Genomic DNA, 22098 nt, shown 5'->3' on the forward strand with positions numbered 1-22098 from the left:
TAGTACACTCCTAAACATAAGAGTTATCCTAAATACCGACTCTGTGTATTGTAAGGAAACATATCCCTAAGAACTTTGCAGACAAATGTGAAAAGGTTCTTTATTTCTATCAAAAGTACTGCTCTTAAGACTACTATTTTAAAATTCTTGTAATTGGGGCGCCTGGGTGGCGCAGTCGGTTAAGCGTCCGACTTCAGCCAGGTCACGATCTCGCAGTCCGTGAGTTCGAGCCCCGCGTCGGGCTCTGGGCTGATGGCTCAGAGCCTGGAGCCTGTTTCCGATTCTGTGTCTCCCTCTCTCTCTGCCCCTCCCCCGTTCATGCTCTGTCTCTCTCTGTCCCAAAAATAAATAAACGTTGAAAAAAAAAATTTTTTTTAATTTTTTATAAATTATAAATTTACATATAGTAATTTCTTTTTTCTAATTTATATTTTTTGAGATACAATTGACATAGTGTTTTTTTTTAATTTGCTACTTTTGGTTCATTGTGTTACATGTTACCAGGTTTTATGATTGGTTAAATACTATTAAAAATTAATTACCACTAAGTTTTACATAAGGACAAATGGATACATACGAGGTTTTAAATTTCCTTTTCTGAAGGTACTTTTATGAATAAAGATGATATTCTTTGCATTTCTTTAGAAAAGAGAGTAACCTTGATTCTTTTCTCTTTTCAGAAAATGGTGTAAATGGAACAGTAACTTCAAATGGAGCAGACTCTCCCCGTAATAGAAAAGAGAAATCTTCATAATGAATTATAATCTAATTGATTAATGTCCCCAAAGAAATCTGCTTTTTACTATATCTTTCAGCACTAGAGATTTTTTTCTGTCCTTGAAAATACAGTTTGTGCTCTTTGATTCTTGCTATTGTACTGTTTCATGCATTTTTTTAAAGGGCATTTGAGGGAAGGATGATTACTATGAGTGAAAAAAATATTTAGCTTAGACTAAGCTACCTGCCTTCAAAATAGTTTAGGGACCACCACCATATTTTATTTTGTTTTTTATCTTTGAACGTTTTTCTAATGATTTGGAGAGATAACTATTTACAAAAATTCTACATATCAGTGATAAAATTTCTTGCTGTCACCAATTTTTTATATTAGCAAGATGGCCTCTTCCAGCAAGGTCATATTTTTTAAGTTATCTTTCAGGGTAAAATGGAAATACTATAAAGTTGGAAGTCAAACTTTAATATGTTTTCAAGTATCCTCTAATTTTTAGGAATTTTTGTAGTCTTTACACCTGGGGAAAAAGATTTGTAAATTCGCTAAAATAATTGTGTGCTTTATTATATAGGTAACGGTTGTTAATGTCACATCCCCATTTAAAAGAAAACATACTATTGGTTATGATGTGTGGAGATTTATTGCCGTATGTATTGAATCAAAATATATGAACATAAAACTACATGTGAAGAAAAATCTTTCTTGTGCATTTTCAACACTTATAAACTGGAAATCAGAAAATTAAATATTTACTATAAAGAAGCAAAGTTGACAATAGCCCTTTTTGATATGTTTGTTAATAATGATTCTTAATGGGGCTTGTTATAAGTTCTATATGCACAGCATCTTAGAAAAATACTGTTTAACCTACAAACCCTTTTTAAAAATAATGCCTACTTTGATTTATATCTATAAAAAGAATGTTGGGTAATTGTATTTGGAAAACACTGCGCTAATCTTAAATCAAAAATTGAGTTGGATAAATAGTCTTATAAAAGACAGTGCTTTATGTTATAACTATAGCTTTGGTCCCATCTTTAATTGAGAAGCATTTATCTGTATAAAACATATTTTTGGATAAATATATATATATATATATTTGTATCTCTAAAGAAAGGCTCTAAAAAACATTTGAGTAAAACATTTGGTTCCCTTTTCTATAATTATCCTTAAAAATTCTTACAGCTATATTTGGTTTTTTGTTGTCTTCACAGGACCTATACTGCTCCTTTTGGTGTTCACATCTTGTTCTCCATTTCTCACTTTTGTCACCAGCTCATGTTTGTGCCATTTTTAGTATAAAAGTTGCAGGCTTGTTAGGTCTGCAGCTTAATAAGTTGCCATGCTGCTAGAAAGTTTTGCTTTCTATTTCCAGCTGTTTACTTACTTCCTGGAAAAGTAGTAGCTCTCTGTAGCATCATGGAGTTTCAGTGGAACCAAATTTTTGCCATTAAAAACTGGCATTATATTGAACTATATACATTGAGAAATCAATCAAAATAAAATTTTTACTTTCACAAGCTGTATCCTGGACATTTTCTTTGTTGTTAGCAAGTTTTATGCTTTTAGTATATAATCTCATTTAAATGTACCATGTTTAAACAGTAAACTCTTCACAGACATTCAGAATAGCCTTTCCCAAAAAACTTTTATGCAAAAAAAGGTGATTAGTTTCATATAATTTATGCGAGCTACTGAGGGAAACAAATGGTCAATAAATTCAGAGACTGCTGAGTTAAAAGGTGTTTCTTTACTACAGAACTTTTCAACCCTTTATATGCAAATATGCTGATGCACCAAGAATATTTGCAATGGGGATATAATATGTAGTGTAAATCCTTTGTATGTAGCTAAAACTTCACAGACACACATAAATACCCAAGTGTATTTGTGAATTATATAAGCTCTAGACCCCCTTGTCCCAAATGCTCTCAGGAAAGTCTTTCTTTACTGGCCTCCAGGTCATGGCAGAATATGGCATTGTCACCTGGCCTCAGGTCAGCTTTGAAGCCTGATAGGAAGCATGCAGGACCGCCAGCTGTCAGATTCATTGAGTAACCTTGAACTAGTTGCTTTACCATTTTGGGATTCAGTCTTTGCCTCTGTAAAATGCCTTTTTGCTTGCTTGCATTGTAGAATATGGTTGTGGGTGGTCCAGGTGGACTATTCTGGAACAAAAGTATTAACTGCATTCTTCTAAAATTCACTAATTCTGCACAGTCAAAACCAGAACTAATCCCAGAACAAAGCTTGTATAGATGAAGAAATGAGAAATTTTTTGTGGCACATTTTGTTAGCAATATCCAGTGACACCCTGTGTCTACAAGGTGTTCCCAAATGTTTTCACTGAAAACTAGTTCTGTCTGTCTACATAAAACAGTAAGAATTGTTTTCAAGAAGTGATAGTTAACATTGATCGTTTCCTTTTTTTTTTCTAATTTATACTTTTCTCTGAAACATTGCCATTCATTTTTTCTTAACTCTTACAAGCACCAAATTTCAATATCTAATAAGTCAATTTGGGGAGAAAGAAGCACCATCAAGAACTTCCCTCCAGACCAAAACAGTGATGTTCATTCCTCCAAACAACTAAATTCAATCATTGTGATCTTGATGATCACAACAAAAACAAAAGCCCACACAAAAAAAGTAACAAAAGTCACATTCTAGGGGTTAAGTGCATTTAGCCATCGCTGTGCTGTCTGTTCATCCTTAAGCTGACTTTAAAAAAAGAAGAGGGGCGCCTGGGTGGCGCAGTCGGTTAAGCGTCCGACTTCAGCCAGGTCACGATCTCGCGGTCCGTGAGTTCGAGCCCCGCATCGGGCTCTGGGCTGACAGCTCAGAGCCTGGAGCCTGTTTCCGATTCTGTGTCTCCCTCTCTCTCTGCCCCTCCCCCGTTCATGCTCTGTCTCTCTCTGTCCCAAAAATAAATAAACGTTGAAAAAAAAAAATTAAAAAAAAAAAAACAAACACCCTGGCCCATCCAAATATACTTTTTCCATTTACTTTTTTTTTTTTTTTAATGTTTATTTACTTTTTTTTTTTTTTTTTTTTTTTTTTTTTTTTTAATTTTTTTTTTTTTCAATGTTTATTTATTTTTGGGACAGAGAGAGACAGAGCATGAACGGGGGAGGGGCAGAGAGAGAGGGAGACACAGAATCGGAAACAGGCTCCAGGCTCTGAGCCATCAGCCCAGAGCCCGACGCGGGGCTCGAACTCACGGACCGCGAGATCGTGACCTGGCTGAAGTCGGACGCTTAACCGACTGCGCCACCCAGGCGCCCCTTTTTTTTTTTTTTTTTTTTTTTTTTTTTTTTTTTTTTTTAAATTTTTTTTTCAACGTTTATTTATTTTTGGGACAGAGAGAGACAGAGCATGAACGGGGGAGTGGCAGAGAGAGAGGGAGACACAGAATCGGAAACAGGCTCCAGGCTCCGAGCCATCAGCCCAGAGCCTGACGCGGGGCTCGAACTCACGGACCGCGAGATCGTGACCTGGCTGAAGTCGGACGCTTAACCGACTGCGCCACCCAGGCGCCCCAATGTTTATTTACTTTTGAGAGACAGAGCACGAGCAGGGGAGGGGCAGAGAAAGGGAGACACGGAATCTGAAGCAGGTTCCAGGCTCTGAGCTGTCAGCACAGAGCCCCATGCGGGGCTCGAACTCATAAACCATGAGATCATGACCTGAGCCGAAGTCGGCGATTAACCGGCAGAGCCACCCAGGTGCCCCCATTTACTTTTTTTTAATTAAAAATAAGAATTAGAAAAAAAAAAAAAAAAAAAAAAACTTGAAAGGATTCACTGTTGCCTGACTCATTTTGATGTATACAGCATAAGAAGGTCAGGAAGGCTATTTGCAGCATGCATGATTAGGGGATACCGGTCTTCAAGGTTCTTTCTACCAAACAGTGTAAATACCCACAATTCCAAGTGTGAAAGAACATCGATGATCCCTTAGAATTCCATAGGACAATACAGCCTCCCAAGCTGATCATGGAGTTGACAGTGCTTCTGTCAAATTGACAGTTACCATGTGTAAAATATTTCCTATCCTGTTCCAGTACTTTCATTGAGAGGTCAAGAATTAGCCTGAGAAACTCCCATGTGGAACCTTCCAGAGATGTGGAGATTGGAACAGCTGTCAAATCATGAATCACATAAACTCTCTCTGGTGTATCTCTTCAGTACTGGGATAGAGTCTTCTATTAGAACCTGAAAGTAGGCTCTTTCAAGATTGTCTAAGGTGACGCCTCATGTTTTTCACATGCATTTCTTACATTCATCAGTCACCATTTGGTCAATCTCTACCATAGTGACCATCACTGGATTCAGTTTGACTATTTCACATATGTCCCCATCTCCACCCCCTAGAACCAGTGCCACTGTAGTCTCTTCCACTGCCCACAATGGTTTGGATATACCTAAATCACCCTCTGCCAGGTTAACACCCCCACTTAAGGATGAGAATATTTCCAAATTTCTTTGAGTGTAGAATTGTAATGTTCTGAAAGGTGAATCTTCATTACACCAGGCACCTCTGTGTCCTACTCAACCAGGCAGCCATCAGCAGTGGGCCACTATCTGTCCATGGGTGGTCATCGCTTCAGTTCTTCCATTCTCTCTTCTACTTTTTCAAAAGACTCAACTTCTTGGCCTTGCGAATCACCATCATAACTCTGAAGTGCCAACAATGCCAATCCATGTGGGTGGATTCTCAAATTGGCAAAGCTGCCTTTTTGGTTTACGAAGGCCGCTAAGTAACTGTGGTCTTGCCAGTTGTGCACCGACTCTGTCATCGCTTGCTCCTGGAAAATGGACTGGAGGCCTTTTAGAACAGTCTCACCATCAGCTTTGGCGCCAAGCATGAAGGTGAGCGCGCTGTGCCCCGCTGTTGGCATAGTGAGGCGAGGCCCTGTGCCACACCTGAGGGAGGAGGCGGCAGGAGCCTGGGGGGCTGCTCGGCCTGTCAGGCTGCGGCCTGCAGGGAGGGCCCACTGGTTTGCATTTTACGAAAATGTTCTTAACGTTTATTCTTGAGAGACAGACAGAGTGAGAGCAGGGGAGGGGCAGAGAAAGGGGAGACACAGAATCCAAAGCAGGCTCCTGACCTGACACGGGTCACGAACTCACAAACTGTGAGATCATGACCTGAGCCTAAGTCAGAGACTTAACCACAGAGCCACCCAGGCACCCCTGGTTTGCATTTTTAAAGGAGCGGCTTCAAGAGGCACCTGGGTGGCTCAGTCGGTTAAGCGTGTGGACTTCAGCTCAGATTATGATCGCGCAGTTTGTGAGTTCAAGCCGCGCATCAGGCTCACTGCTGTCAGCATAGAGCCCGACTCAGATCCTCTGTCCCTCTCTCTCTGCCCCTTCCCTGCTTGTGCTCCTCAAAAATAAATAAAACATTTTAAAAAATGAAAATGAGAAAATAGAGGAATGGCTTCAAAAGTAATCCTGGGGAAATTCCAGGGAAATGCTTAAACAGATGGTTCTCCCCAAAGATCACCCTTGATGCGATAGGTGATTCAGTTAATTATCAACTATAAAACTTCAACACAAGACAGGTTTGGGAATTTCAAAGCAGACATTAGCAAGTATTTGTTGCAACAATGAAAGATTAGTAACCCAGGACATGAGAAGGGAATGAATGGGGTTAGACTGCATTGGAAGCCCAATCCACTAACTAGGATGAAATGAGGCATTATTTACAAAAACAAACCAGTCCTGGGTTTAAGCATGATTTGCTTTAAAAAATTAACCAGCTTTATTCAACACCATTCGGGAAGAGGCTAAGCCAATTTGTCTAACTATTTTCAGTGAAAATACTTTGTTGGCTTAAGGCTGAAATCAAATATTTGGGTGTCCTGAAAGCAAGCAAATCAGAAAAAAGCAGTTAAGAGGTTTAGGCCCATCACATAGTCTCATGCATAACTATTAGTAACTTTGAGGTTAAGTGAGCCAAAGAAAAAAAAACATAGTCTCTTGTGAAGATTCACACATCAACCAATTCAAGTGATAAATAACCTTGTTGACTTCTGTTAACATTAACAGGCACAAAATGGTTAGACTAGCAGACCAGAGTCCAAATCTTGACTTCTCCACTGATAGCTCTGTGTGGCCTAATGTCTGTGCCTCAGTTTCCTGAGATACGTAATGGCACCTACCCCACGAAGTAGTTCTGCAGACTAAGATAATGCGCATAAACTGCGTTCCTCCATGCCTAATGTTCACTAGATGTTAGTTGTAGGCTCACAACGTTGTGACAAACACAGTAAAGGAATGATTAATACTATTAAGTAAGTTTACTTGTTACTACTTCTCCATATATGATTTATTATACAAGGTAATAGAGCACTCCTGTTCTCGAATGCACATACCCTTGAGCAGGCAGGCCAATAAAGTCGCATGAGATGCTCAGGCCAACATTATGGTCATTTAATCACCACAAGACTGCAAGCATGCTTATCTAACACACAAGTTCATAAATCAAACATCCAAGTCTGTACTGAATCATTTATACTTATGTGATACCATAATTATATGTTTATTAATTTTTTTAGAGAGAGAAAGTGTGTGCACATGAGCGGGGGGGGGGGGGGCGGGCAGAGGGAGAGAGGGAGAGACAGAATCTTAAGCAGGCTCCACACTCAACAAGGAGCCCTAGGAAAGGCTCAATCTCACACCCCTGAGACCACTACCTGAACAGAAATCAAGTTGGACGCTTCACCGACTGAGCCACCCAGGTGCCCCTGTGATACCATAATTATAAAAGCCGCAAATAGCTTAGTTTCTAAAGAATGATTTATTTTACTTCATTTTATTTTATTTATTTTTTATTTGAGAGAGACAGCATAAGTGAGGGAGAGGGGCAGAGAGAGAATCTTAAGCAGACTCCATGCTCAGGGTGAAGTTGGACGCTGGGCTTATCCCATGACCCTGGAATCATGACCAGAGCTGAAACCAAGAGTTGGAAGCCTAACCAACTGAGCCCCCCAGGCGCTCCAAGAATAATTTTTTTTTTTAATTTTTTTAATGTTTATTTATTTTTGAGAGAGGGAGAGAGAGATAATGTGTGAGCAGGGGAAGGGCAAAGAGCAAAGGAGACATAGAACCCGAAACAGGCTCCAGGCTCTGAGCTGTCAGCACAGAGCCCAACGCAGGGCTTGAACCCACGAACTGTGAGGTCATGACCTGAGTCGAAGTTGGATGCTTAACCGACTGAGCCACCCAGGTGCCCCAAGAATGAGTTTTAAATCAGATACCTAGGGTTTATGAAATCATAGTTTCACTTCAATGGTGTGTACAACTTCTAGAAAATTTTTAGTTGCTTGGAGGTGCCTTACCTTCTACTGGGAAGAATCAAACTCCATCAGGGAAATGAGAATATTTACCTGGGATAAGGAAAAACATGTATTACAAACAATATTTATCAATATACTTGAACTAATCTCAAAAAAATGTCCTACAAATTACAATTCCACAAGTGGATGGAAGGCCCGGCCGTAACGGTGTGTGTGGGATGTACATAAAAGTGTGGATAATGCATGAAATGGACTAAACTCTGAAGACTAAGGTCGCTACTTTATGGCGTCCTTGCTGACTAACTTCTGGACTAATCCTTTTTTCCTTCATCAACTATGAGAAACTATTTTATGAGAACGATTAGAGAACACTTTTTTAAATGCTATTTTACAAGACTAATTTAGGTTAGTCGTGACCTCTTAACCAGGGTGGCCCTTTTCTCTTTTTTGCTGATTTCATTCACAACAAACAAACAAAATAATAAGACACAGGTTATGTGTAACTTGGGTCAGAAGGGGAAAATGTCTATACTGTAAATAAGTATATGAAGAAGAAAAAATTAAATGTGGTTTTTTTGTTTGTTTTGAGAGAGTATGTGTGTGCACATGCGCACGAGCAGGGGAGGGGCAGAGGGAGAGGGAGAGAGAATCCCAAGCAGGCTCTGCGCTGTCACAACTATGAGATCAGGACCTGAGCCGAAACCAGGAGTCGGATGCTCAACCAACTGAGCCACCCAGGCTCCCCTAAGCGTGGTTTTTATTTATTTTTATTTTTTATTTTTTAATGTTTATTTATTTTTGAGACAGAGAGAGACAGAGCATGAATGGGGGAGGGTCAGAGAGAGAGGGAGACACAGAATCTGAAGCAGTCTCCAGGCTCTGAGCTGTCAGCACAGAGCCTGACGCGGGGCTCGAACTCACCGACCGTGAGATCATGACCTGAGCCGAAGTCGGATGCTTAAGCGACTGAGCCACCCAGGCGCCCCATAAGTGTGGTTTTTAAAAAGTGAATTCCATTCTGTAGGATTAAGGCCTAGAAGACTACGAGGAATGTCAGAAGGCCGATATGCGTAAATCCCAACACACATAAGAGGCTTTGAACATTTCAAAAGAAAGCAAGCAAGGCTTGGTTCAACTTGATCTTCAAAGAGAACTTACGTTAACTGCCCTCAGTGAATCCAAAGCCAAGGTTTACACCCAGAAGTCCTTTCCCTGTTGTTATTACCCTATGGTGGGTCAATTCTGCTTCGGAGCAGACACAATAATACAAGCGGCATAAAATGAAGATGGAGAGATGGCCAGGTAGCAAAGCGGAATCTCTTTCTGAAGAGAAATGCTCTACAGTGCTTCTCATTGCAATTTACAGAGCACATCTCTAAACACTGGCCGTTGTACAGAAAGCTCAGGCTCGTCTCATGTATTCTATTAGATGGCATCTGAATTTTGTACGGCCTGCGGGGGTTTTTTGTTCTTTTAATGAACGCTGAAACAATAGAGAATTTAAAAAGCAAGCCATCTCGTAGACTATAGCTTCAGGTTTGAGTAATCACCGCTCTCCTTGTTTTACTGTATTTTGATGAGAGCCAACATCCTAATTACAGCCCAGCATCTCCAGTTCGGCAGGCGGTGCCAATCACACCCCATTATCTATTGATGTGGAGCAAGTGCCCGTTAGGGGCTGCTGCAATCACCACCCTCATTTTCCGCTCTCGCTCCAGCCACGTCAGCGCTCTCGTCTCCAGAGGTAAGAGCAGCTGTACTCTCTGTACTCATTAACCCAGCCGCCCTTGACATTTGTTCTCTTTTTTTTTTTAAAACCTAATGTCGCAAATTCTCTACTAAAAGAGAGACTTTCAGCCTGTGATTTTTTTTTTTTTTTGCATTGATTATTTCAGCTGTTTTCCAGGATCTGCACTTGCATCTAAAATAGTACTCTTACATTTCACACATTGAGCTTCAGAATTCCAAACAGAAGACCTGTGCCTTACTGTGATTTGATGCGCTAGAATGGCCGATGGTGCGGGGGTGGGGGTGGGGGTTTGGGGAGGGAGACAGAGCTGAATGTAGGTCCGGAACTTCACTCATGGATCTGAATTTGGCTTTAAAAGCATTAGAAATTTGTTTCTTCCTGATATTACCAATTGCCTGAAGACCTGAGGCGATCAGTTATGTAGGATATTTTTTTTTTACACGTAGTGATTCTCATTCCAGAGAAGCTTAGTTTTGATGGGCTCCTTCTCTGCTCTGACTCTCCGTTAGCTCTCCACATGTCCATTCTTGGCAGGATAGCTTACAGTAATTACACTGTACCTTCATCTTTCCCCACGTGCAGTAGGGTTCCAGTGTCTTCTGAAAGGGAAGACATGGGGAAAAGACAATTGCATTTTTATATTCTCCTAGAGTAAAGGCCCAGCCTCTCCTACCTCTGTCCCCAAAATACCCTCCCACAGTCCATTCTTTATCCTCCACAATCTTTTTTTTTCCGTAAGGCACAATAATATTGTACTTTATTGATTCTAAAATAAATAATTTTAGAATATTTATTTTAAATATTCTAAACAGGGGCACCCCCCATTATTATTAAATATAAAAAACGGGGGCACCCCCCATGATTATTTTTAAGTGCTTTCCCAACCCCCTCATTTTGATCCTCCACAGGAACCCTATGAATAGGTATGGACCATTCTTAGCCCCATTTTACAGAAACTGAATCTCAGAAAGATGAAGTGACTCAGTAAGTGACAAAGCCGGGCTTTGAACATAGGTCTTTGATCGAGAACCTGTTCTTCACTATGTTCTAACACACCTCTCCTCCAGCCAAGCCTGTCCTTGGAAGACGACCATTTTATTTGATCTTCAGTGTTCTTCCTCCCAAAGAATTTCACAAAGATCAGGTTATCTCTAATTGTAGATTATTAATCGTGTAAAGTAAAATCGCTTATTTATTTTATTCAATAAACACTAATACACTTTTTTCTGGATGTTATGAGAATGCAGAAATTCCTAGAACACAGTCCCTACCTGCAAGGGCTCGCAGTCCAGTGTGAGAAGCAGACATCCCAGACAATAATATCAGCAATGGGGAAAGTTCTAGAGCAGGGATAAGTACCGGGTACCTCAGATGTAAGGCTGAACTTGAGCCGGACTATCTGGCTGCTGAAAGGCTTTTTTCAGAAAATGGCCCTAAGGTTGAGTTTTGAATCATGAGAATTTACTTCAGGCTTCATGTACAGTGTAAGATGATGAATGAATGAGTGAATGAATGAATGAATGAATTCATAAATCGGTGAAAAAAGGAATCAACTATGGCTTGAAAGAGATAGAGCCCACAACTTGGGGACCTGGATGTGTAAGGAAAAATCATTGAGAGACAAATCCTTGGGGGAGCCTGAGAGGGGAATGGAAAGAGGTGAAGAGATGCCAGAGGCCATGGAAACCAAGCAAAGGGTCTTCAGAGGACATAGTCAGCAGTGTCCAAAGGTGCAAAGAAGAAAAAAGAAAGCCTGAAAAGAGTTGGTCGACTTTGTTTCCTTGGAAGTCTCGGTGCCCTCAGAGAAGAGCAAACAGGATGTTACCAGGTTCCCTCTGCCTCATTTTTGCTTATGGACCTAAGGCCTAGAAGGATCTGGTGGGCTCCTTGTGTGGCCTCAGCTCCCACGTGGACAGCAGATGCTGGACCTCTCCCGGCGCATGGGGAGAGGTTGCGAGCGCAGTTTTACAATTCACCATCCTGCCCCAGCCTGCGGAAAATCCAAATTGGAAAAGTGCAGGCGAGGGCGGTGGGAGTGCTGGCACGTTGCCCCCAGCCCTGACCTCACTGAGCGCCATGTGAGGGCCTTCCTGGACTACTATGCGTGGGGCCCACCAGAGGAGCCAAGTTTGGGCAAACATTCACAGATTTTCCTCAGGCCCCTGGTTTCAGCTGTAACTACGAATATATCAGCTCTTGTGACTGCAAGTGATTTTTTTTAAGTTTATTTATTTTGAGAGAGAGAGAGAGAGCATACACGCATGGGCAGGGGAGGGGCAGAGAGAAAGGAAGAGAGTGAATCACAAGCAGGCTCTGTGCTGTCATTGCAGAGCCTGATGCAGGGCTCCATCCCATGAAGGTCTGTGAGATCATGACCTGAGCTGAAATCAAGAGTCGGCCACCTAATTGCCTGGGCCAACCAGCCACCCCTGCAAGCGACTTTTTATGACCTATGACTAACTGTACAAGCTATCGGACCTGACTGACATCCCCCTCAGGGGCAGGAAAGAAGGAACCCACAGAGTGGGTTTGAAGGGACTATGAAACAAAGTGAGGTCACTTTAGGATTCCACTCTATCAAACCCATGTAATGAAAAGGTTACGAGCAAAATCGAGAGAGAAAAGAAAAGGTTACACAGAGCGTGGTTGTTGTGGCCGGGCTGTCACTAAGCAGCCATTTAGGGCGTGGGTTGCAAGCACTGTGCCAATCTCGGTACCTGCAGGAGGGACAACACGGCATGATTCCCGCCCTCCCCGGCTTCCAGTGTCAACACAAGGAGCCATGTACGAAAATATAATGAGAAATCATAAGCTGTAGAAAGGGAGAAATCCCTGGCTTGTAAAGAGAGGACACCGGCAGGAGGAGGAAAGGCCTCTCTGAGAAAACTACCGCCGAGCTAAGAAGCTCCAGATGAATAACTCGGGCAGAGAGTGAGGGAGGCCCAACCAGGACACTCGGGCCATTGGGTGGGGGTGGCAGGAAGGGCGGGGCCTCGGGACATCGGGTTCCGTCCTTGATGCCAAGGCGTCTCCCAAGTCTTCCCATGGAGAATCACGGCCTGAAGGTGCGAATACTGTGCCGGGTCTAGCGACTGACTGTATTTATCTTTTACCCTGCTTGGGTTTTCTCAACAAGTCTTTCTCCTGTGAAGATACTGGTGACCGAGCAAAATTTCTTGGGACACTCTCAGCAGTATTTGTAAATCTGATGGGGTCACGTGCCCCAGTGCGTATGCTTAGAATTATCATTCTGACATCCGGATGGCCAACAGGCACATGAAAAGATGCTCAACGTCGCTCCTCATCAGGGAAACACAAATCAAAACCACACTCAGATATCACCTCACGCCAGTCAGAGTGGCCAAAATGAACAAATCAGGAGACTATAGATGCTGGCGAGGATGTGGAGAAACGGGAACCCTCTTGCACTGTTGGTGGGAATGCAAATTGGTGCAGCCGCTCTGGAAAACAGTGTGAAGGTTCCTCAGAAAATTAAAAATAGACCTACCCTATGACCCAGCAATAGCACTGCTAGGAATTGACCCAAGGGATACAGGAGTACTGATGCATAGGGGCACTTGTACCCCAATGTTTATAGCAGCACTCTCAACAATAGCCAAATTATGGAAAGAGCCTAAATATCCATCAACTGATGAATGGATAAAGAGATTGTGGTTTATATACACAATGGAGTACTACATGGCAATGAGAAAGAACGAAATATGGCCCTTTGTAGCAACGTGGATGGAACTGGAGAGTGTTATGCTAAGTGAAATAAGCCATACAGAGAAAGACAGATACCATATGGTTTCACTCTTAGGTGGATCCTGAGAAACTTAACAGAAACCCATGGGGGAGGGGAAGGAAAAAAAAAAAAGAGAGAGAGGTTAGAGTGGGAGAGAGCCAAAGCGTAAGAGACTCTTAAAAACTGACAACAGACTGAGGGTTGATGGGGGGTGGGAGGGAGGGGAGGGTGGGTGATGGGTATTGAGGAGGGCACCTTTTGGGATGAGCACTGGGTGTTGTATGGAAACCAATTTGACAATAAATTTCATATATTGAAAAAAAAATTAGTCTGTTCCTCCTCACCATGTTATTGACTACCATTGAGGCAGATCTTGTAGGTTAGTCAAAGGGGTAAGACACTGCACTAAATAGCTCTATGGACGTGTCCAGAGGAGCCTGTGTCCCAGCTGGGAGACCAAGAGAAATGGGAGCTGGTTTTCAGGACGAGCATTGTTGATTTCACATTTGCAAGTTCTGGTTTAAGTCAGAACAAAAGGTTACAGGGAATCAACTAAAAGGGGGCTGCTCTCTGGCTCCTTAGCAATTAGCTTAAAGGCTCCTACTCTGAAAATAATTCACAGCCCCCTCATCTTTCAAGCCAATGCTGCTTAAACTACAACCCAGGGACCAGTTCCTGTTCCATTCTGCAAATTGTTTGTAACCCGTCTGCAGTGAGATAAGTACGGAAACAAACTAAGCATTTAGAACTTTTTTGGCAATATGGCAGAATGGTTTTATGTCTGCCGAATCTGGAAAGAAAGAAAAAGAAAGAAAGAAAGAAAGAAAGAAAGAAAGAAAGAAAGAAAGAAAGAAAGAAAGAAAAAAAGAAAGGAAGGAAGGAAGAAAGAAGGAAAGAAAGGAAGAAATTGAGCTTATGTTTTATATGTCTTTGGAAGATTTTTTTTCTATTCATGTTATTTATTATTATTTGTAAAAATATTGATGTATAACGGATTTAAGGCAGCACTGGTCCTTCCACACAGGTGTTCTGAGATGCGTTGTTCAGAGCCACTAAGTGGGCCTCAAAGGCAGTCCACTCAAAAGAACAGGTAGTTAAACACGACAGTTCCCAATGGATCTAGAAACACTGAGGTCAAGTCAGGAGCCACGCTTTAGGCTTTCTCATTCAAAACAGAGTTCTTGGCCAGATCATTGGCAGCTTTCCAGATTTTTGCCAGCAGGATGCACAGATCAGGAGTCTACACTCTCCTTGAAAAAATCAGATTTATCCAGAGCGATGCTTAATTCCACATGAAATCCACAAAAATGTGAGCCGGCCAACTAGAGGCACAGAGAAACTGTTGCCAGTGGTGTCTTCAAAGCTAAGTGTCACATCTGTTTCTTCTGACTTTAAAGAAGATGGAAGAGCGCTGAGCTGATATAGTTACAAAGCCTGTGGCAAAAATCCCCAAATGGCCACAACTGTATTATCAGTTAAATAAAATCAGGTATGGTGGGTATGAAACCAGCCCTTTAAGGTCACCACATTTAGCTGTATGGTTGTTCCTGCAGTGGCTGAGAGAGGCGAGGTCTGCAGTCGGACTGTTTTGGCCAAGGAGGTGCCACGACATCCCCAGTGGAATGCTTCATTGCAACATGGGTCTCAGGACACGCTCATTGAGCCAGCCCTTCATCACTCATAGACAATTGAAACTAATGTGTCCTTAGCAAACATCGCAGGTTCCCATTATTTGTGTTCTTAGCTGTTCTCAAATGTCTTTAGTTGGTGTCTTTCGTTGACTAAATCAGTTGGCAGAAAAAATATCTTCCCATATCTTTTGTAATTTTCCCACATGTCTATTACATTCTGTGCCCAGTAGGTTCTGAGTAAATGTTGACTAACCCATTAATAAAATGATGTAAATCAAACAGCAGGTTCCTTTTTTTTCACCTTCAGTGCATTTATTTATTTTTATTTTTTATTTTTTTGCTGGTGTACTGTTTTATTCAAGGCTCCATGAATTTGATTTAAATTTTTGGAAATAGACAAACATTGAAAAAATAGTACAAACTTAGTTCATTTGGATCCTGTGCTCTCAGGTATCATGCCCAACCATAGAATTTGGCAAATACATATCAATACATGATGAGCTCAGGCAAAATCCAAGCTACTCACCCATTGAGGAAGCCTCAAATGATGAGATTTCTTGAAGGGAAATTAAGAAACAGAAATCTAAAGCACTTTTCTGTTCTTTTATTCCCCCCCCCCTTTTTTTAATCTCTTCTTGAATTTCCCAAAAATTATGCAGAAAGGCTCCAATGGAAACTGAATGTGTTCTTCCTTGTCATAGTGAAGGCAGCCACAACATCCAGTGAGCAAGGATCTAGCTATGAGGGAGCCTAGAAGGCATGAAGATGGCAAGGCCAAGGGAGATGGAGCCCAAGAGGGTAACACCCAGTCTATGAGAGCAAACCTCAGGCCATCACTGTAGACACAAGCTCCATCTGGGGAAGAATCAGCAGCACTTAGGGTATAGAAATTCTGTTCCATTCTTCCCTCGTCGTCTCTTTGTCTCTTTCTCTCCTGCATTTACCCACCCCATCCCCATCTTTGCTTAGCCAAACCCATGTCCCTTCTCATAGAGAAAAGAGGGGAACTTGCTTGATTGGATGTTGGGAAGTGGCTCACATTATGTTTTGAATCGAAGGTTCCATTTTCATGTGTTCCCCCATTACCTCTGTGACCTCCCTGCAAGTGAAGCCAACAACTCCTTTGAGAAAGACCCCAAACCCTTCAAATACAGTAAGTCTCAGACTCCCCAAGTAAGATGGCGTCTATGCTAACTAAACCCTTTGAGAAATACAAGCTGTGTTTTAGAATTTTGTTACAGCCTGTTCCAGAAGAGACCTATTTGGTGATGCCCCTGTAATGCCATCTGGTAACAATATTGTTCATATTCTAAGTGAGCACAAGCCATAATAGAGAAGGTAAAGATGGAACGGGGAACTACAAAAAATAAGATCAAATAAACAGAGGCCCAAGTCTCCAGAATCTTGTCCTTTTTCAGGTGACCTTATAAAAGCTGTGAATTAGGCAACAGGGGGAAATAAAAGAGAAAAAAAGAAAAGGGCTTTGCCTGTTCCTTCCTATTTCCTTCGTTTGATTTTCTGAGAAATGTGCCTTTTGTAGCATAATTTTGGCATATTTGCTATTGGCAGAAGCTTGTAGAATAATTCCTTCATTAGTGTGCAGAATTTGATTCAACAATTCATTTCAAAGTCAGAACTTCACTACCTGTAATGGAATGGCATAGGCTATCTCAGGATATTTCCTAGGATATTAGAAAAGGGATTATTGTTTTTTTAATCAAGAAACAGAAAGGGAAGGAAGGACACAGAAAGAAAACTGGAAAAAAAAATTAAAAGCCAACTCTGAAAGGGAACAAACCATTTATTTCCTGCTATAGTGAAGCCCAGTTCCTTGTGCAGTGATGTGTTTCTCATTAATAGGTATTTGTGAGGGTACAGAGGATGTCAAGGACAGATATGTGATGCTTCCCTAAGTCTGTCATAAACTTTCCCCATTCATCTCCTAGAGCAGCCCCCCACTAACCACTTGCAGCAACAGTGGAGAACGAAGGCAATCCAACAACATAGAGGTAGGTCTAGATGGTACCTGAGGACATCCAGCTCCTTCCTTTGAAAAGGCTACAGCTCCCTGACATCTTAGAGACTTGTGCACCTACTTCATCCATAGGTTGGTATCTGAAAGCAGATCCAGAGTGGAAGAGGTTGTAACAAGACTCTAAAACACATATTGTACTTGTTTCTAAATGGCAATACCAAGCGTGCGTGTAATCACTGGGGAAAGATGAAAGCTTACTGTATTTGGAGAGGTTTTGCTCTTCTTCAAAGACCCTGTTGGGCTCCACTTGCTAGATTTGTAGTAGTTGTCACAAAAGGGATAGGGGAATGAGTAAATATAGAACTTAATTCAAAGCTTAACCCCGACCAAAGGTACAGGCAGCCAAGCTCCTACACACACACACACACACACACACACACACTTTAGGTGCAGTAATCCCCTCAGGCAAACTAGCGTTAACATGACCTTGAAGGGCCAGGGCAGTAGGAGACAATACCCCCATCAAACCACAAGACAGAGCTAAGGAAGCCAGAACTCCCTCTGGCACTCTCTGCGTCCAGAAGTTGGTTAGTATCCAGTTTGACCCACAGAGTCCAAAACTTGAGCTTTCATTCAGATTATGAAGGGGTGATCCCGGGGTGCCGGGATGGCGCAGTTGGTTGAGCGGTGGACTCTTGGTTTCGGTTCAAGTCATGGTCTCGAGGCCATGGGATTGAGCCCCGAGGTAGGCTCTGCACTGGGCATGCGTGGTATCTGCTTCAGATTCTCCCTTTCCCTCTGCCCCTCCACTGCTCACGCTTGCTAGTGTTCTGTCTGTCTGCCTGTCTGTCTCTCTCTCTCAAACATAACTAACTAAATAAAAATAAACATTAAAAAAATGCCTTGCCATTCATTCATTCTTTCACTCAACTAACCCTTGAGAATTTACCATTTCCCAGGCCCCGTTCTAGGAGCTATGAATACAGCTATGAACAAAACCAAGTCCCTGCTCTCACAGAGTTTAGACATCTGTGTATCTCTTTGTAAGTCACTCTAAATCATTCCGTGGAGAAAAAAGAATATGAATACACTAACACAACCAAATAAAACAAATAAAATATGTGATAGAGGCTGTGTGCATATTCTTGCTTCCTCTCTTTCTTTTTTAATTTTTCTTGTTTATTCATTTTATTTTTATTTTTTTAGGTTTCAACTGTATTAATTAATACTTCATTGTATGAGATTTCTGTAATATTTTTTTTTAATTTTTTTTTCAACGTTTATTTATTTTTGGGACAGAGAGAGACAGAGCATGAACGGGGGAGGGGCAGAGAGAGAGGGAGACACAGAATCGGAAACAGGCTCCAGGCTCTGAGCCATCAGCCCAGAGCCTGACGCGGGGCTCGAACTCATGGACCGCGAGATCGTGACCTGGCTGAAGTTGGACGCTCAACCGACTGCGCCACCCAGGCGCCCCTGTAATATTTTTTAAAGTAAACATGGATACACTTAGTATAAAAATTATCAAAAAGTACTGTAAGAACAAGATATTGAAAGATACTTTTTCTTAAAATACAAAATAACATATATCAAAGGAATGTTTAAACTGAGAAAAATCTGCATAATTTTGGGGGGTAATCAAAAACAATGAATTTATGAGATAAGTAAGCACTGTATCTTTTAAGGATTAAGTACCATAACTGTTGTATGGATTAGGGAGTGTGTTTTACGATTATTATGTTTATTCATTTTAGAGAGAGAATGAGAGAGAGCATAAGCAGCGGAGAGGTGGAGAGAGAGAGGGAGACACAGAATCCGAAGCAGGCTCCAGGCCCTGAGCTGTCAGCACAGACCCCGACGTGGGTCTTGAACCCACAAGCCCTGAGCTCATGACCTGAGCCAAAGTCGGACGCTTAACTGACTGAGCCACCCAGGCACCCCTTCCTCTCTTTCCTGAGTCTCATGTCCCCCTGCTCTCTGTCTTTCACACAGAACCCAGGCTTAAAAGCCAATGTGTTCTGTATAAAGGAGTTTCATTCCCAGAGTATTTGTAAATTAAAGCAACCTTTGAGGCTAAAAGTCCTCTTTCAAAAGCAAACTTTCGTGAAAATGGGCCAAGCCAGAGACACCAGAAGTGACAACAGAGAAAGGCAGCATGGAGCTTGGAGGAGTGGAAGAAACGGTTGCCACATATCTTGGATGTGACTCTTCCAACTGAGGGACAGGATTCTCATCCCTGGGCTGGATGCTCTGGGAGCTGTAGTCCTCTGAGAGAAGGAAGAAAGGAAAGTCCTGGTAAGATGCAATGAAGAGGGAGTTTATTGTTTGAAAGCCATTGATGCCTCTATTTTGTATTTTTTTTGTCAAGGAACTCAGCCTAGGAGTTCACTCATGGATCAGTAAAAACTTACTGAGTGTCTACATTGTATCATGAGCTATTCTAAGCGCTAGGAATATATATCAGTGAACAAAATAGGCAAAAATCCCTGCTATCCTGGGGCTTACATTCTAGGCAGAGTACAGAAAATAAAAATAGCACAGAGCTTAGAAGAGTATAGAGAAATGGCCTTGATAGTAGTCTATCAGCAAGTGGTAAGTACTATATATAATATAAAATATATTGTACATATATTATACATAAATATAAAAATATAAAAAGGGCCAAGGGAAAAGGAAAGCTATGTGAGGTGTGCAGTTTTAAAGGTATGATGGGTCAAGTGGAACCAGGTTAGAAATCATGTAAATAATTTGTAAATACCCCATGGCTTGGAAAGTAAGTATTATGCTTTTAAACAATTCAACGGTCCAATAAGAAATGATGGTGGAAACAAAATATTTCAAAGCGTTCAATGTGCTGGAGATTCCCAGTCCCATTTCCACCCCACACTCACCTGCACTGCAGGGTTCTGGGGTTTTTCTGGGCAGATGTCGCCTACCAAGTGGGCCACCTTTCAGGGTCTTCAGGCCGCAGCCACCTCTAGTCTGCTTCATTCTTCAACACTGTTTTATCCACTTTCCCGGATCTCACTTTGTCCAATTTTGTTTTCTGGAGGAACAGGCTTCCTCCCCACTGCAGTGTCCAGGAGAAGAATACAGTTGTAAGCCTGCATACTGTGTGTCTAGACATTTTAAGGTTGAAAATCAAACTAATTAAATAAATATGTTAAACATGTTAAATAAAATATGTTCTAAACTCCCAGTTTGACTTGTATACTTCATGACACGCTGGCCGGGGTGCATTCAGAATTTTTGATTTTCTTGCATTCTACACTTGGATGAGGTATGAGAGGGAAAGCCATCTGCAGGCCCTTGACCCTCAGTAGACCCACTTCTCTTCCCACCCCCATCCTTGTCCTGTACCCAGCACACCCCATTTTCTTCTCTCTGCTGGCCCTGTCCTGCTCCCAACACTCCTCTCCCCAGCCACCCACAGCTCTCCTATCCCTATATTTTTCCAACCCACATGTCCAACTTCCATCTAATCCCTGAAAACAGCCTCCTCCTGGCCAGACCTCGGATTTGGAGTTGCACACACCTACAACGCAGACCACATCTGAGACAACAGACCTAATGCATAGGCTCATCTACTCCCTGCATGTGAAGGCCAGGAACATACTCTGGGTGGGCAAATATTGGCTACATGGATTCTGTACCACGAGGAGGGGTATATCCAAAAGCGGGTCAGAGTGAGGCACAGGGAAAGAAAGAGCAGAGACCTAGTGTGCGCAGTCTTGAGCCAACACCTATTATTGTTACTGGTACCATAGAGTTGTCTCGGCATTCTTTGATGATTTCCCTATCATTGAAGTAGCACCCTTTTTTTAAGTTTATTTATTTATTTATGTTAGTAATCTCTACACCTAACATGGGGTTCGAACCCATGACCCTGAGGTCAAGAGTGACACACTCTTCTGGCTGAATCAACCAGGCACCCCAAAGTAGGTCTTTAAATCACAAAACCAAATACCTACCATGCACCATACTATATTTTTGTAGTGTTTTGCCTTTGAACAAATATTGTTAATGACACATCCTTGAAGTGGTTTATTTTGACTTTAATTGATCCCAGAGCCTAATTAATTATGGAATACGCTTTGTCACCTATTACCTCTTAAAACAAGGTGCTTTTCCCTCTGTAAACAACTAAAATAAACAAGCGATTGCTAACATTAAAAAAATAATTCCCAGTCCACTTTCTTTTTAAATGTTTAATTCTTTATTTTGAGAGAGAGAGCGCTAGCAGGGGAGGGGCAGAGACAGAATCCCAAGCAGGCTCTGTGCTGTCAGCTCAACAAGCGGCTCAATCTCACGACCCAACGGTGAGATCCTGACCTGAGCTGAAATCAAGAGTCTGTCACTTAACCAACTGAACCACCCAGGCGCCCCATCCCCAGTCTATTTTCAATGTGTGTGAAGCAAGTGGTGCTTGAGGATTACTGAAAAACATACCAAAGCAAGTAGCAATTAACCAGAGGCTCATTGCATTTGAAAAAGAAAGTATATGGAATGAAAAGTCCCCCACTTACTTTCCAGTTCCATTCCCATGGGAAACCACCGTCCAGCATTTTGTATCCTTCCCAAAAGTTTTCTCTGCTTGTACAGACACATTCATACTCTATGCAGATTCCTTTTTTGATAGGAGAGGGAAGTACCAAAACCTGGATTATATTCATCTGCAATTTGCTTTTTTCCCTTAATAATAATACGTTATGGGCATCTTTTCAGGTCAGTATACATAGAGGGCAACCACATTTTTCTTATTAGATGCTTAGTATTGATGGATGTCCCCATTCATCATCACTGAAATCATTTCCATTATTGTTTTTCTACAGATAATACTGCTTTGTGTGTGTTATGTGTATATGTGTATATATTCATATATCTTTACGAATTTGTAGAGGAGTCCAAGAAATAGGATTGGTATAGTCCATAGAGTACACAACTATCTTCCCAAAGTGCTG

General features: G+C 41.7%; 1 protein-coding gene and 1 pseudogene across 1 annotated transcript in view; one reads left to right on the plus strand and one right to left on the minus strand.

Moving 5' to 3' along the window:
* The window catches only part of TRAM1 (translocation associated membrane protein 1), a 34435-nt gene extending 32182 nt beyond the window's left edge, over window positions 1-2253 (plus strand). Inside the window, exon 11 of the mRNA XM_045454949.1 lies at window positions 681-2253. Within this exon, the coding sequence (XP_045310905.1) occupies window positions 681-754 (74 nt within the window). The 3' untranslated portion in view covers window positions 755-2253. The remainder of the gene's footprint in view (window positions 1-680) is intronic.
* Window positions 2254-4548: 2295 nt separating this feature from the next.
* Window positions 4549-20128, minus strand: LOC123586643 (annotated as a pseudogene).
* Between the last annotated feature and the right edge of the window lie 1970 nt (window positions 20129-22098).

The sequence above is a fragment of the Leopardus geoffroyi genome, chromosome C3 (assembly GCF_018350155.1).
Source record: "Leopardus geoffroyi isolate Oge1 chromosome C3, O.geoffroyi_Oge1_pat1.0, whole genome shotgun sequence".
NCBI lineage: Eukaryota > Metazoa > Chordata > Mammalia > Carnivora > Felidae > Leopardus > Leopardus geoffroyi.